Below are 14,962 nucleotides of genomic sequence, written 5' to 3'. Positions count from 1 at the left end.
CACATGAAGATACATACCTACCCAGTCCCCACATGAAGATACATACCTACCCCGTCCCCACATGAAGATACATACCTACCCAGTCCCCACATGAAGATACATACCTACCCCGTCCCCACATGAAGACCTAGGAGCTCCGAGGAAAGGCCTGACCTCTACGCAATTTTCTGGGCAAGCTGAGAGCTACAGCATCAGGTAGTAATCTCCTTCTAGAAGGGTTCTGCTTTGTCTAACCTACCCCAGCTCTTCTAGCTTCTGGCTCAAGGTTCACCCTCAGACATCATTTGTTTAGAGAGGAAAATATGGACACTGAATCCTAGTCTACTGGGCAGCGGGTGGGGGGCACGATGACACAGATGATGCATACCTTTCACCAGTGCGACTGGTAAGACATCAGAAACTAAACTCCATACAGGGGTGGAACATTTGCAATTTGACGTCAGACCCTGGGAAAGTCTCTGTGTACCCTGGAAAGGTCTGGTTACTCCTGGAGTAACAGAATGGGTCACGTAGCAGATAAATCATGCGGGCAGTAGTAGGGGACTGTCACATAGGCCTTTGGGGAAATATTGCTATTAAGAACTTTTAACGAGGAGTACTGTCTTTCCACACATGCTTTCTGTGACACAGCCCTCTAGTGTCCTTCAGGTTTTGTTCTTTGTTTTAATAATAATCCTTTATTTTCACCAGATCATGGAGTAATACTGTGAAAATTTAAAACAATCCCCACACAGAAAACTGTCCATGTTTTAAAGCAGATGATTCTAAGCACAGGCTTCAAACCCTTTGTCTCGAGCTCATTTTAAACTCTTGACTCCATAAAAACCTTAGTATCCTCGTTAAACTCAGAAGTGGTCTTCCTGAGAGCAATACTTCTCAAAGACCTGGCTGGCTGGGGCTTGGTGTTCACTCCTTTGATCTGGAGACTCTGGACTCACACTGTAACAATGCCCTCCAGCTCTAGGAGCCAGGTAGGAGGCAGCCTGGGGAACATTGTCCCTTTGTGTATAATTTGTGCTTAGAAATGTAGGTGGCTGGTTCTTTTGTCTCAGCAAAGGGTACCGGCCAACGTGCCTGGAAAAAGAAGCTGTAAGGAATCATGTACTTTCTGCACAAACTCTTGACAGCATGCTAATTAAACCTATTTACTAAGGGCAGGAATGCACATGTGCCTTTTGGCCTGTGAAGGTTGATATCAGATTCTGAGAAACACAAAGCCCTACCGGGTTCTGAAATCCGACCTGCATTCGAAACTGGATTGGACGTTTTGTTTGTTTGCTTGCTTTAAATACAGGGCTGGTGTTTACTCACGTCTAAAGTGTTCTGATTTACAAGGTAAAATGAAGGTGCTTTGAAAGCAACCAAATTAATGGAGCCATATTTAATCTGGAATATTTGCATGGGCAGCCAGCACAGAGGTGTCTTCAGGCAATGAAGCAGTAACTGGAACCATAGTTACTGGAGCTTCAAAGGAAATGATGCCAACACCTGTGAGCCAGGAAGTCTGGAAAACAAACTGTCCCCCAGTCCTAAGATACCAGTGCTTTGCTGGCTGCAGGGCCATGACTCTCTGACCTCTTGTTTCATTGCTCAGATGTTAATTCTCACTAAAGGTGCTGAACCCAAATTTTCAATTAGGTAGATATTACTTTTTCATATTTTAAAATCTATTTTAATGATAATTTCCAACACTCCTACATTTCAGTACTGGCAAATGAAAATACCTTAGTAAGTTAACAATTTCTGTTTTGTTAACTATGATGCCTAATGCAGGCAGGGAGCTGAAAACATGCTTCCATGTGTAAACAAGTAGGGGCTGTTAGCCAGGTGTGTATAACCTGGGTCAGCCAGCAGTATTGTTACCATTTTTGATGACAGTTTTGCAGAGATATCTTATGGTTTCGGGAGTTTTATGATGGAAAGTTAGACGTTGCCAGAACTTCAGCCCGCCCTACCATGAGCAGTTCAGTGAGTTCAGTAGGCAGGAGAGTCACCCGACCAGTTCTGGGACCAGCCCAGAGTCTAGACTGCTGGTGAGATTCCTAATCAGAATCAAGCCTTCCACAGAGCTCAGGTGGAAAAATCCTATCTTGATGTCTCCTGTCTGTGGGATGCTGCTGCTTCCTCACGATACTCAGTCATGCAGGGCTCTAATGAGCATGTGAAAGCCACGGTCTAACAGATGCCTGGACTATGGAAGATAAACTCTAGATTCTTCAACTGACTGATTCAAAGACAAAAAAAGAAAGGTCCTGAGCATCTACTTTGGAAACATCCCCAACAACATGCAGCTACATTGTGACATATTTAATTGCAGAGAAATAATATTGCGGGAATGTACACAGGCTTTCAAAATGCATTCTTTCCCCCCCTTCTATATTATAGCTGAGTATTACAAAATGCTTGTCAAAATATTTTCAGAGATGGAAATATTAATTTTTACATATTAAGTGTTAAGGCTGAATGTACAGGTGAGCTAAATAAACCCTTTCTTTCCCTCCCTGCCAAAAAAAAAAAAAGAAAGAAAGAAAGAAAGGAGGGAGGGAGGGAGGGAGGGAGAGGAGGGAGGGAGAGGAGGGAGGGAGGGAAGGAGAGGGAGGGAAGGAGAGGGAGGAAGGAAGGAGGTAGAAGGAAGAAAGCCCAATGCAGTCTGGATGTTTTAATATTTTCCATAAGGGTTAAAATAAGATGAGCATTTATGTTTCACTTAAAAATCATTTCATACACTAGGCTCACCCACCTGTCCACCTTTGTGAAACATATGTAAAAAATGGGTAATTCTTACCCTCAAGTGATTTTCATTTTACCTAGCATAACCAAGCACTCCTGTAAGAAATAAGGAAGAGAGGCCATGAGACCTTCAGCTGCTGGCGAAAGCAAAAGTTTTTAGAAAGCTAATTTTAAGATGTAAGCTTGCCTTATTTATACACATTGATTCCCGGTTATTTCTGTCAACCAGCCTTATATATCAAAACACAACTACAGCCATCTTGAAGACAGAAATTAGGGAATGACTACAGGGTAGTGTTTCTGTATTATTACATGCTACTGTATCAATCAAAACACTTTAGGGAGATTTCCTTTAGTGGTATGGGGAAAATATTTATAATCTAATGATGGGCTTGTAAAATAAGATATAGTGCGGTCTCAGCTATGTAAAACGGAATCTGTTTAAGGTAATAAATAAGCTACAATTCAACTGCATTTTCCTTGGATGTTTGATCTGGATACTTTTATTCTTTCAATATACATATTTTAAATCTCAGCTTTCCTAATTCTGTAAATGCAACATAAATAATGTAAAATGTTTATCAAGATAGTAGCATTAAATCCTTGGTGTGCACTTTCCTTTGGGCACCTTGCTAAACTCAACAGGTTTCTAAGCTGGGCAGCCTACTGGTCCTTGGTCTACATCTCTGGCGGCTGTGGTTCAGGGCGCCATCATCTCCACTTTGAATGATCACTTTCCTGCCTCTATCAATGTCCTTCTTCAATGTGCTCCTCAAACAACAGACAGACCAATGTTGCCACTGGTGTATTCAATATCTTGCTATGGCTTCTTCCTTACTGGGTGGGAAAGGCCAAGTCTCCCAATGGCCTCTGAAACACCATGTATTCTGGGCCCTGGGGGGTCTCTCATCTCAGCTTTAATTGCTTTAATTCCTCCACAACGGCCATTCCAATACCGTCAATATGCACCTGTTTCAGAGGTCAGGATGCTCACGGCCACTTAGCTGAAGCTTTTTCTTCCTCTGTCCTCACTAAGGTCTTCCCTGATACTTCCTTGAATTAGAGACTCCTTGCCTGTCTGCCCCGGATTCGTTGCTCGCTTTCCTGTTTTATTTGTGTGTCTCATTTATTTCAGCACATATGTTCCTATTGGCTGTACTCTCAGTTCCTTGAAAGTAAGAGTGTCATTTGGTCCATTGCCGAATGCTTGGTGCTCATTACAGTCCTTCTACAGTGAGTAGCCAGCCACTGTCCCAGCAACAAACAAGGAGACTTCTCCCATTGAGTTGGCTTTTCATGTTTTCTTTCCACTCTTGTATTTCATCCTTATCCTCTAGTGGTGGCTGTTGGCCACATTGGTGCCCTTTGCTTTGCTACTCTGTCCTACAGCATTGGCATTTCTCACGTGGCTTCCACTTCACACCTCAGCCTCTGTACGACTTAGCATATGTTTTGGTGCCATGTGAGTCTGCACTACCTCTTTCTCTTTCTGGGGATCTGCCCTGGCTCAGACAAGGTCAGCTCTCATCTTTCTCGATTTTCAACTTCCATTGTTCCCAAAGCAATAGAAGGTGCTATTTATTGTGTGTAGGAAATGAGGTAAGGACACTGGCCTTATTGTGGGGGGCCAGCTCCCACATCTGTTGACGCCAGGGACTCTTGAGGAGTGAGGGATAAGAGATTTAGATAGAAATGTAGAGGAAAGAGACAGATAGAAACATGGGATAGCCTCAGGAGGGTCTGGGTCAAAAACCTTCTGTCTCTTCTAAAGGGCTTTCTATAGAAATGCCAAGGGGTGGAGCAAAAGACCTCCCCCCAGCACAGCCAAGTGCAGACCATCCCAGACACCTGATAACCACCCATGTGGTCAGTCCATCTGCTAATGCAGCCATGCTGGGTAAAGCAAGCTTAGATCTCACTAGGAAACCTCTGTGGACTCCAACCCCATTTCTTATATAATCTCACATCAAAAGGAAAATGGAATGCATTAGAAATGGAAAGGCAGAAAGAGAGAGCTAAGGGCTAAATGCATGATTACTGGCCTTGGCACAAACTCTGAATATATTACTATCATCCATGAGCTTTACTCCTTACCTTAGTCTCCATACATATTTGAATTATTAAAACTGAAGCACATTTTTTAAATGCAACCAGACAGCTGTTGACAAAGCATGAGCGGTTCCTCCAGGACAGCTCACGGCCTAGCAGTCTTTGGGAATCTGCTTCACTTTCTTATCTAGAATCTTACCCAGTGACTCACAGCACTGGTCTTGTTGGTCATAGGTCATGCTTAGAAACGTCTGAATGGCATATCTTCCCATTGACTGGAGCAGACTAACGTATCATACAGGTGTATTAGATTACCTGGTTATGAATGTCCTCTCATTGACAAAGATCCAAGAAGGGTACTGGTGATCCATCATTGTGATCCTTTCCCCCTTCCCAAGATGATCCGAGGATGCCCTGAAACATGAGGGAAGTATTAATGTGTTGTCACTGGGAGACATCCCTAAGTTAGTGTCTTATTTGAATATAGCATTTGCTTATGTCTCTAATGTATGTGAGGAGGTTTTTAATCTGTGTGAGGAATCACAGTTTTTCTACTGCGACCACCTCACCTAAACTGGCTGGACCCTGGATCAGAACAAGATTCCAGGTACTGAAGTCAAGTCCCGGCTTGAGAGCTGACTAAGGATGATATAATAACCTCCAACTACCTACCCTACAGGCTCTGAAGCCTGAGATCTGATACCACGGATCACCTCTACAACGAGTTCGCATAAATGGAATCAGGGTGTGTACAAATGTTAAGCATATTTTCTGTTTGGTCTGTTTTGTATAAATATACACATGATTATCATTGTTTTGAGCCTGGGAAATCACAGGCACTATATTCAGAGTTAAAAGGCAGGCTAGAAAGAAAAGCTCAATTTTCTTAATAAAAAGGACCTATATGGGATTCTTTTTACTTCCACAGCTGGTTGTTTGGGTAGGTTAAGAAGAGTGAAAGATATTCTGTATCCTAATGTCCTGAGATACCAGGAGGGAAAGAAGAGGAGGAAGGGAGAGGAGAAAGATGATGGAAAAGGAGGAGAAGGAAGAGGAGGGGGAGGAGGGGGAGGAGGAGGAGGGGGAGGAGGAGGAGGGGGAGGAGGAAGAGGAAGAGGAGGGGGAGGAAGAGGAGGAAGAAGGAAGAGAAGAGGAAGAAGAAGGAGGAGGAGGAGCAAGAGGAGGGGGAGGAGGGGGAGGAGGAGGAGGAAGGGGAGGAGGGGGAGGAGGAGGAAGGGGAGGAGGAGGAGGAAGGAGGAGAAGGGGGGAGGAGAGGAGGGGGAGGAGGAGGAGGAAGGAGAGGAGGGGGAGGAGGAGGAGGAGGAAGGAGGAGGAGGAAGGAGGAGAAGGAAGGAGGAGGAGGGGAAGAAGGAGGAGGAAGAAGGAGGAGGAAGGAGGAGGAGGGGGAGGAGGAAGGAGGAGGAGGAAGAAGGAGGAGGAAGGAGGAGGAGGAGGGGGGAGGAGAGGAGGGGGAGGAGGAGGAGGAAGGAGAGGAGGGGGGAGAGGGGAAGGGGGGGGAGGAAGGAAGGAGGAGGAGGGGAAGAAGGAGGAGGAAGAAGGAGGAGGAAGGAGGAGGAGGGGGAGGAGGAAGGAGGAGGAGGAAGAAGGAGGAGGAGGGGGAGGAGGAGGGGAGAGGAGAGGAGGGGGAGGAGGAGGAGGAAGGAGGAGGAGGGAGAGGAGGAAGGAGGAGGAGGAAGGAGGGGGAGGAGGAGGAGGAGGGGGAAGAGGAGGAGGAGGAGGGGGAGGAGGAGGAGGAAGAAGGAGGAAGAAGGAGGAGGAGGAAGAAGGAGGAGGAGGGGGACGAGGAGGAGGGGGACGAGGAGGAGGAGGAGGAGGAACAGTTAGTCTACTTGTCTCATAAAATCTTCCTGCACCCTTTCCCTTCAAGCACTTTTCTGATCTCAACAGCCATCTTGCATCAGACTCTAAGCTGGATAGTTTACTGTTCTCCCTCCCTCCCTCCCTCCCTCCCTCCCTCCCTCCCTCCCTCCCTTCCTTCCTTTATTTATGCTTCTACCATTCTGACCATCGAATTACTTTGTATGTACCAACTTTCCTAGATTTCACGCTTAGCACACACAGCCCAAGCCTCCTAACCTGTCATTTACGTCTTTACTTGTTTTTAAACCTATCTTTACAAACTCAGCCCTAAGGCATTTGTTCAATGACAGGCCTCGTGTAACACAATTTCATGCCATCAAGTGTCCCCTCATCTGTTCAGCTTGATCATAAGGTAATCTCCACCATAGATCCAGATGTGTCCCACTCATGTGGGCCCTTTCAAATCTCCTCGCACTGCTTTAACTGCACCACTCTGGTTATGTGTTTCCACTTCCCACATTGTCATTACTGATTTATGTCTTAGTTCCTTTTCTACTGCCCTTGATCAAATTGTGAGAATGTCTCTTTGACGGCACATCATCGCCAAAGGTCTGTGTCATGGAAGACTCGTGTTAGAAGGGACAAAATCCAAGCTACAATCCTCTCTATGTTATGCTGCCTTATAACAAAGACATAATTTACCCATGAGCCTAACAAACTGCTGTCACCCATTCCCAAGATTTAGTCCATCTGGATGTCTGGTTACACAGACCTTGCTCTAGCATCTAAACCCTGAGTTTTGCTTATATATGTTTTTATTCTTAGAACCTACAAAAATGCATTGCAGATATGGTAAATAACCCATAAATTGATCCAGGAGGCAGAAGGTAGTGTTTCAGCCACATCATCATCACAGGAGAATCTTGTTCAATCAGGCACTCAAACTAAGTCTCTGTCCTGTTCTTCCGCCTTCCATCACAAGCAGATTTGAAGCTACATGTAAGTACTCTTGGACTGTACTTTTAATAGACAACCTGAGTCCAGGACCTAGAGAGCTGTCTTGCCCACTCTTACAGCATGAGGACCCAGAAGTCACCATCGATAAGTCAGATGGCAAATTCTCACCAAAGGCTGAGGATCTTTGGAAGGAAAAAGATCATGGAAGTGCCGTGCGATAGACTGAGTAGTAATGGGCTGAAGAATTATTGCAGTAGCTTTCCTATTAGTTCTATCTTTCTGTAGTCATTAAAAAAAAAAAAACCTAAAATAGCATTATTTCAGAGGGTAAACACATCACTGTTCAAGTATATTGTCAGATTGTGATCTGTGCTAAAGTACATTGCAGATAGGTTTCTAAGACTCCAAAAGATGTAATCTTAGGAAAGAAGACAGTTGAATAGAATTTAATAGACAAGAATTAAAAAAATTGTGTTCATAGGTAGGGTTCAATAATTTCATATAAAATAATTTTGAGCATGCATGATCCAACAACTGCCTAAAATGTTCAGAGAACTCTAATAACTAAAATGTAAGAGAATGACTTGGTAAAATCTCAAGAGGCTTTGTTTACTCAGAACAAAGTGTGGATCTGTAAATTCAAATGGTTTCTCCTTTCTTTTTTCCTAGTCCTGTTCATTATGACTCAACAAACCAAACTCTACGGAGTTCTGATGAAAATCTTCTAAATTGGTGAGACTTGATGGGCTTAAGGTCTGAATCAGTTATCATAAAAGCTCGGGGGAAGAAAGTAACAGAGTAAGAGGCGGCAGAGATAAAGATGTAGGAAAACGAGGAAGAACTGGAAGTGTGGAACTCTCAGAGGTCATACTTCGGGCACTGAGTTCTTTGGTGGAACACAATGCACTATGACTTGGGGAGGAAAATGGTTACTACAAACATGCACTTTGCTTGGACAGTGAATCATAGTCACTACCAGGCCCAGGGGCGAAAGCTGACTGACTTAGATTATGTATAAAATAAGAGCACTGGTTTAATAACTTTGGTCATCTACTTTTCCATTTTGCCCCATAGGATGGATTTCAAGAGACAGAAAATTTGACAGGGCAATCAAATCTTAGAGAGCCCTGGAGAGAGCAGGCAGGTTTAATTAAGAGAAGCCTGAATGGAAGAAACTCAGGGAAGCACAATCATTCTTAGCTGGCAGATGGATCTGGAACCTTCAGAGGCCGTGACAGACAGCACCAGTGTGTGGGCTGCCCCGGGACCTGAGAAAAGAAAGATGAGGCCTTTGGGTTCCACTTTCCTCCAGCTGTGTATTCCTGCTTAGATGTGGGCATGCCTGGATTTGCCAGTTACCAGAACGAGGAAGGTGGGGAGAGAAGGAAGAGAATTCAAGTCTCAATGAATGCAAATAGCCTAGTTATTGAAAATATCTTTCAGTGCCCAAGCATGGGTGACTTCAATGGTTACTTATTTGAAAGTGGAAATCTTGGCTCACTCCTTTGACTATCTAGCCAACTATTTCTTCAGTGTCTTCCCTGAGCCTGCTGCCATGCAGGACATAGAAATATAGCGTAGATCTGAATGGGTCAGGTTCCTTAAAAAAGCCAAATAGAAAACCAAAACAGAGCACCATCACTAACTCCTCAGGATTTCTCTGGCTTCTGAACTTTTAGAATACATTATCCGCTGCTTGCTAATCACCTAACTGCTCTCTTTCCTTATTTTCCCATACCTTATTTGCCTTAAGTTGACTACTAGATTCTTCACAACATGATTATTACTACTTCATTTTTCGTCATTTAGAGCGAGTATATGAAGTATACACACAAAAATTAATAAAATACTAAATACACTCAACGTGTAGGGAAATACTAAAGTATTAATTAGGTGCTAAAAGAGGATGAATGATTTTCCTCTTGATTTCATATGTATATTTAAAAAAACATACATAGGAAACTTCTCTTACATTACACAATAAAAAGTAACCAAGAAACAAAAATAACCCCAGAAGTACCACATGGAAAGAACAAGTGTGTATTTTAATTATGAGGTAAGACTACTTTAAGCACTATAAACATGACATTATTTTTCAGAGACCATTGTTCCTGCATGCAGAGGCAATAAGGGTATAGAGATATGTATTTAGCACTAAAATAAAGGTGTTTTCTCAAAACCTGGAATAGGAAGAGCAGATCTAACTTCCACTTAGGGGAAATGAGATGCAGCTAGAAGCCATCTGTAACTCCTGCCACTATTCAATTTTTGAAAGACGGAAAAAAGAGTTCGTAGAAACATGGTTTCCAAGAAATGCCTGGCTCCACAATTTTCTTTTCTACAGTGCCTTGTTTGTAGAGATGATTGACAGTTGCCTTGGAATTCAAGGGTGGCCTCGAATTCCTGATCTTCTTTCCTCTACCTCCTAAGTGCTGAGATTATAGGCATGTGTAGCTAAACCTGGTTTTAAATATTTTATTTCAACTCTTGAATTTAAGGCAATATTAAACAGGATATGGATCAAAGGACCGAAAGACTAGGCTTCCAATGAGCATGCCATCCATTGCTCTCAGTTCAGATGAAATGTCATTGGAAATCCAAATCTCTAAAATCTTTTTGCCTGTTTCCATGGCACTTACGTTATGTACTCTTTTCTGCTTGGAGTTCCTTGGGGAGATGAGGGAAGTGGGATTAGTAGGGAAGGCAAACTGGTGTCATGATAATTAACTGGTGACTCCAGTGCTGTGGTGATGCTCAAGGATTCCCTGATCCATCTGAGATTCCAAAAGGAAATTCTAAAAGTTGTTGTCCCAAAGATAATGACTCACTTTTCCTATTCACTTCCTGGTTGTAAAATAACACTTTGTCTTTTGAACCTCCCTTGACTGGACCCTGAGTAATAATGAACATTTCCTTTGACATAGTCCTGGCTTCTTTTCAGTAGAAGGCATCCCTATGTTCAGATGTTGGAATCAGCAGTACCAACTGTGTAAAAGCACTAAAATTGACAGTTTTGAAAGGCACAGATAAATGTCTGCAAAGGAATAGTTCTTTGCCGTAGATTTTAATACAAGGGATAGTATTGAGAAGTACTTGTTCAGAAGCTACGCTTTCAACACTTGACTATTTCATTTTTATTTTGCTAAATCATATTTTTCCTTTTTTATGTGTTTTGAGATTTTTCATACATGAGTATTGCATTTATATCATTTCTACCCACTCTCTCCTCCCTGTAATTCTTCTCTTGCTATCCCCTCTCAAATTCATGATGTTCTTTAATTATTGTTATCTGTGCACATACAATATACACACCCATAAATATAAATAGAGCCTGCTTAACCCATTCACTGCCACTTAGACTCGCAAGCTCTCCATTGGATAGAGCATTGATATCCAGAACAAAGAGAACAATTAAAAAGTCCCGAGAGTCAAGAAGACAAATGGCCTAACTGAACAGCAGGCTACCAACTTGTCCTAGCTTGTTTCCCCCTGTTGCTGTGGTAACAACACCACCAAAGCGACCTGGAGAGGAAAGGGTTTGTTTCAGCTTACAGTTTCTAATTCATCATGAAGGGAAGTCAGGACAGGAGCTCAAGGCAGGACCTTGTAGACAGGATTGAAGCAGAGATCATGAAGAAGAAATGGTGCTCACTCACTTGCTCCTTATGGCTGGCTCAGTCCGTGTGTGTGTGTGTGTGTGTGTGTGTGTGTGTGTGTGTGTGTGTGTGTGTGTGTGTGTGTGTGTGTGTGTGTGTGTGTATATCCCACCCACAGTGGGCAGGGCCTTCCTGCATCAATCATTAATGAAGAAAATGCCCCACAGACTTGCCTACAAGCCACTCTGAGACAGGCAATTCCTCAGTTGATATTCCCTCTTTCCATACAGGTCTAGATTCATGTCAAGTTGAGGGAAACCAACTGTACAAGTCCTCAACAGAGAGCTCTCAAAGGAAGAAATGAAAACGGCTAAACTATATCTTTAAGTCAACATCCTTAGCAATTAGGGAGATGAAAATTTAAATGATTTGGGATTTAATCTTATTCCAATCAGAATGGTTGAGATCAATAACACAACTGACAACAGGTGCCAGCTGGGAGGTGGGAGAAGGGGAACGCACGTTCAGTGTTAGTTGGAATGCAAACTGATGCAGCCACCATGCAGTTCAGTGCGGAGAACTTGCAAAAGCTGAAAATAAAACCACTGTATGGCCCAGCTAGACCCAGAGCCCTCCATCTACATTGTAATCCAGGAATTTATACAAGGAAGTGGACTATTAGCATTAAACATCTAGTTTAGTTATAATTATGAGTTACTCATTTTAGGGAATTGAGTGGAGTATAAAATATTTAATGATACGTTATCTGTATTACATATTATGTTATTTTGAACATAATTAGAAAAGTTCATTATTTCTTAAATACCTTGGTTATTTTTCTCTGATTGATTAAAACATTCTATAATTTGTAATAAAGTGTTACACACCTTAGGAATAGCAGATAAACTTATATGTATACCAAGACAGTTTAACTAGGAAGACTTATAGTTTTTTTATGTGGGTAAAGAGACTAATTTCAATATTAAAACATTAAACATAGTCAAATAGATTTAATTGGCACAGTGTTCTGTATATTGATATGTCTGCTAAGAAATAGAAAATCAAAGGCTTTAAATTGTATTCAGCCATTTATATTCAGTATAGTAAATGAAAAATGTTCAGTTAATACTCTAATTTAGTCTAAACAAATTTGATTATTTTATAAGCTAAGCAGCACTAACACTGTTAGATACTAAAAGACAGCAGCATGATGAACTTTAGGCTTTAGGATTTTATTCATAATTCTTCAGTCAATATCTAATTAAAAGTGCATTAGGAAATTGAAATTCTATAAGGACAAAAGAATAGTTAAGACGATGATCACCATTGGCAAACCATTTAGCAACATTCCTAAAACTAACAGCAAGAGCCACGAAAGTATCCTTTACAGGACCCTTTTTGAGGAAAAGTCACTGCCTTGTCATTTAAGTTGAGGAGTTTGACAAAGCACCAGCATCAGCATTTGATTGTAGCCATTCAGTTTGTTACAACAGAGGACATGGCCCAGAGGGTCTAATTGGAGGCAAATCATTCAGGGCTCTGCAGCACGAGACAGCAATTTTTCCACCACAGACGTTTTATTTCCCTAGGCATAATAAGCACGAGTTTCACAAAATAAAAGTGAATAACATCTAAGTTTAAAGTGGCCACCAGGTACGCTCAATACCTGCATGTGATGAGAAGCCATGCAGTTTCCCTGCTCCTCAGAAAGCTGATGCTTGCCCGCTGTTACCAGCTTGGTCTTAGATGCATTGTTCTCTTCCAGTGTCCCCAGGGTCTGGTGTTGTCTGCCTAGCTCAGGTCAGCTTGCCCTCCCCACACCACCCATTTTACAGAGCTGCGGATTTGTGGGTGGTGATAACAGGTGCTATTTGTGGAATACCTGCTATCTCTTTAATCCCCACTAAAGCCCTATGTGATAGACAATATCATGCTTCTTTCATACATGGCAGACTTTTGAGGCTTAGATATGGGAAATAGCATGCAAAGATAGTAAGTAATAGACACAAACTCAGTCCTATGACTCTCTGGCTTCAGAATCTTGGTGCTAATGCATGGACATCTGCATAATTATGGTGATTTTAACCATCCTTTGGTGAGGTCTTCATTACATCCCAAATCGTTTTCATTGTGATTGGTCTTGAGGAAACGAATATTTAACCGAACCCTCAAGTCAATGGTTCTTTCCCTTACGATGTGGTCATTTAATACACACTTTAAATGAAAAAACTGGGGGTGTCACGCAGGAGTCTAGTAATTTGCTAGGGTGGGGGATTCCTGCAACTCAGGTGAAGTCCATGAGCTGGTTCTTTGGGAAAGGGGAGGGCAGGGTGGTCTCGCTGCTCCAAACCTTCCCCTTTACTCTTCCTCACCCTCCTCACACGCTTACCTTGTCCAGGAAAAGAGCATTCTCAGAAAATTTTGATTTAAGGCAAACTCACACCAGGGTTAGAGCTGCACTGATACACGCGCCCATTTGCCCTTCCGGACTATTGATTCAACTTTCTAAGGGTCCCGCTCTCAACTTCCCCCCACAACCCCGGTGGGGGTCTTCCCCTCCACCTCCAAGTTCACCTGCTGTTATCACGCCGGGCAGAGGAGACTCTTGTGATCGAGTAGCGCAGAGCCCAGCAGCGCGGTGCCGGAGCGTCGCTTGCTGTAGTGGGTAGGCGGAGCTACTTGCGGGTGTCTCGGCGTCCTTGTCACTCACCTGCTCACTCACCTGCTCCTGGTTGAAGCCGGCGGGGCGGAGAGCACATGGCTGGCCCCACCGTGCTGCTCCCGGGCACAGCGAGCAAGCGCCAACAGCAGTTAATTATTACTAGGTTGTCCATCGCCGTGGGGTGTGAGCAACCTGAGCCACGCCCAGCGCCTCAGTGCATGTTGGGAGTGTTTACTCTCTTCCTAGCCGTGGGCAGGTGCACTGTTCACCGTCACGGTTCTGCAGAAGTGGACAGACGTTGGGGACCTTTGTCAGCAACGTCAGGTTGCGTGATTTTCGCCAGCCAACCTGTGCTGTAGATAAACGACAGCAGCTGGGACTCTGCGTTTTGTTTTAGAAAAGTTAATTCGTCTTTCAGCTTGGCATTCTTTACTTTGCTTTTCCTTGGTCTTGGCGTCCTCATTCCTTACCTGCACCTTTGTACCCAAGGCATTTCTTTCCCCTCACACCCTTAGGGTGAGCCAGAACCTTCCAGGCAGTTTGCAACACCGGAGTATCTGCCTGACCTGACCATCTCTGACTTAGTGGGTCCTGAGTAGTCGTATTTGTATTATTATATTGTTAAGCACCACAGAAGCATCTGGTAACCAGCATTTCATCTACTGAATTGGGTGCAGGAAGTTTACTTTTTCTCAGTACCTTCAGTTTCAAAAAGGAACCCAAAAGATAAGCAGATGACAGACATTGTGGAAATAGTGTTTTTATTCACACAGACACTTAATAAACAGTATTATTTGTACCTTTCTGTTTGTACGTAAAGAAATTATAGGTAGTTTTTTTTTTTAAAAAATCGATTTTTTTTTCAACTGTTAAGTATTTAAGCTACAGAAAAGAGTTTAACGAGTTTTCAAAAGAAGATGAGACAAAGTTGACATGTGCTGTCTCTGCTGAAATGCTGAATAAACAGAGTGACTAACCGTGATGCTAGAGTCACAGTACTTGTCTGGTGTGTCTTTATGGTGTCTTCCACAGGGTTCTACTCAAGCAGAACGGACCAGAGAGTTGAGGTAGCCTTTCATAAGTGAAAAAGACCAGGGGCTTTGAGATTTACCAGGTCTTGGTCAAAAGGAGTACTGGACCCAGTCAG

At 43.0% G+C, this 14,962-nt stretch overlaps 1 protein-coding gene across 1 annotated transcript in view; it reads right to left on the bottom strand.

Annotated features, from left to right (window-relative positions):
- The window catches only part of Rassf6 (Ras association domain family member 6), a 39,036-nt gene extending 25,068 nt beyond the window's left edge, over window positions 1-13,968 (bottom strand). The window contains exons 1-2 of the mRNA XM_036201240.1: window positions 13,864-13,968; window positions 5,095-5,193 (exon numbers count right to left, since the gene is read on the bottom strand). Coding sequence (XP_036057133.1) covers window positions 5,095-5,153 — 59 coding nt within the window. The 5' untranslated portion in view covers window positions 5,154-5,193; window positions 13,864-13,968. The remainder of the gene's footprint in view (window positions 1-5,094; window positions 5,194-13,863) is intronic.
- Between the last annotated feature and the right edge of the window lie 994 nt (window positions 13,969-14,962).

The sequence above is a fragment of the Onychomys torridus genome, chromosome 10 (genome assembly GCF_903995425.1).
Source record: "Onychomys torridus chromosome 10, mOncTor1.1, whole genome shotgun sequence".
Taxonomy (NCBI): domain Eukaryota; kingdom Metazoa; phylum Chordata; class Mammalia; order Rodentia; family Cricetidae; genus Onychomys; species Onychomys torridus.
The sequence above is the reverse complement of the archived record's forward strand: the minus strand, read 5'-3'. Positions and strand labels throughout refer to the sequence as shown.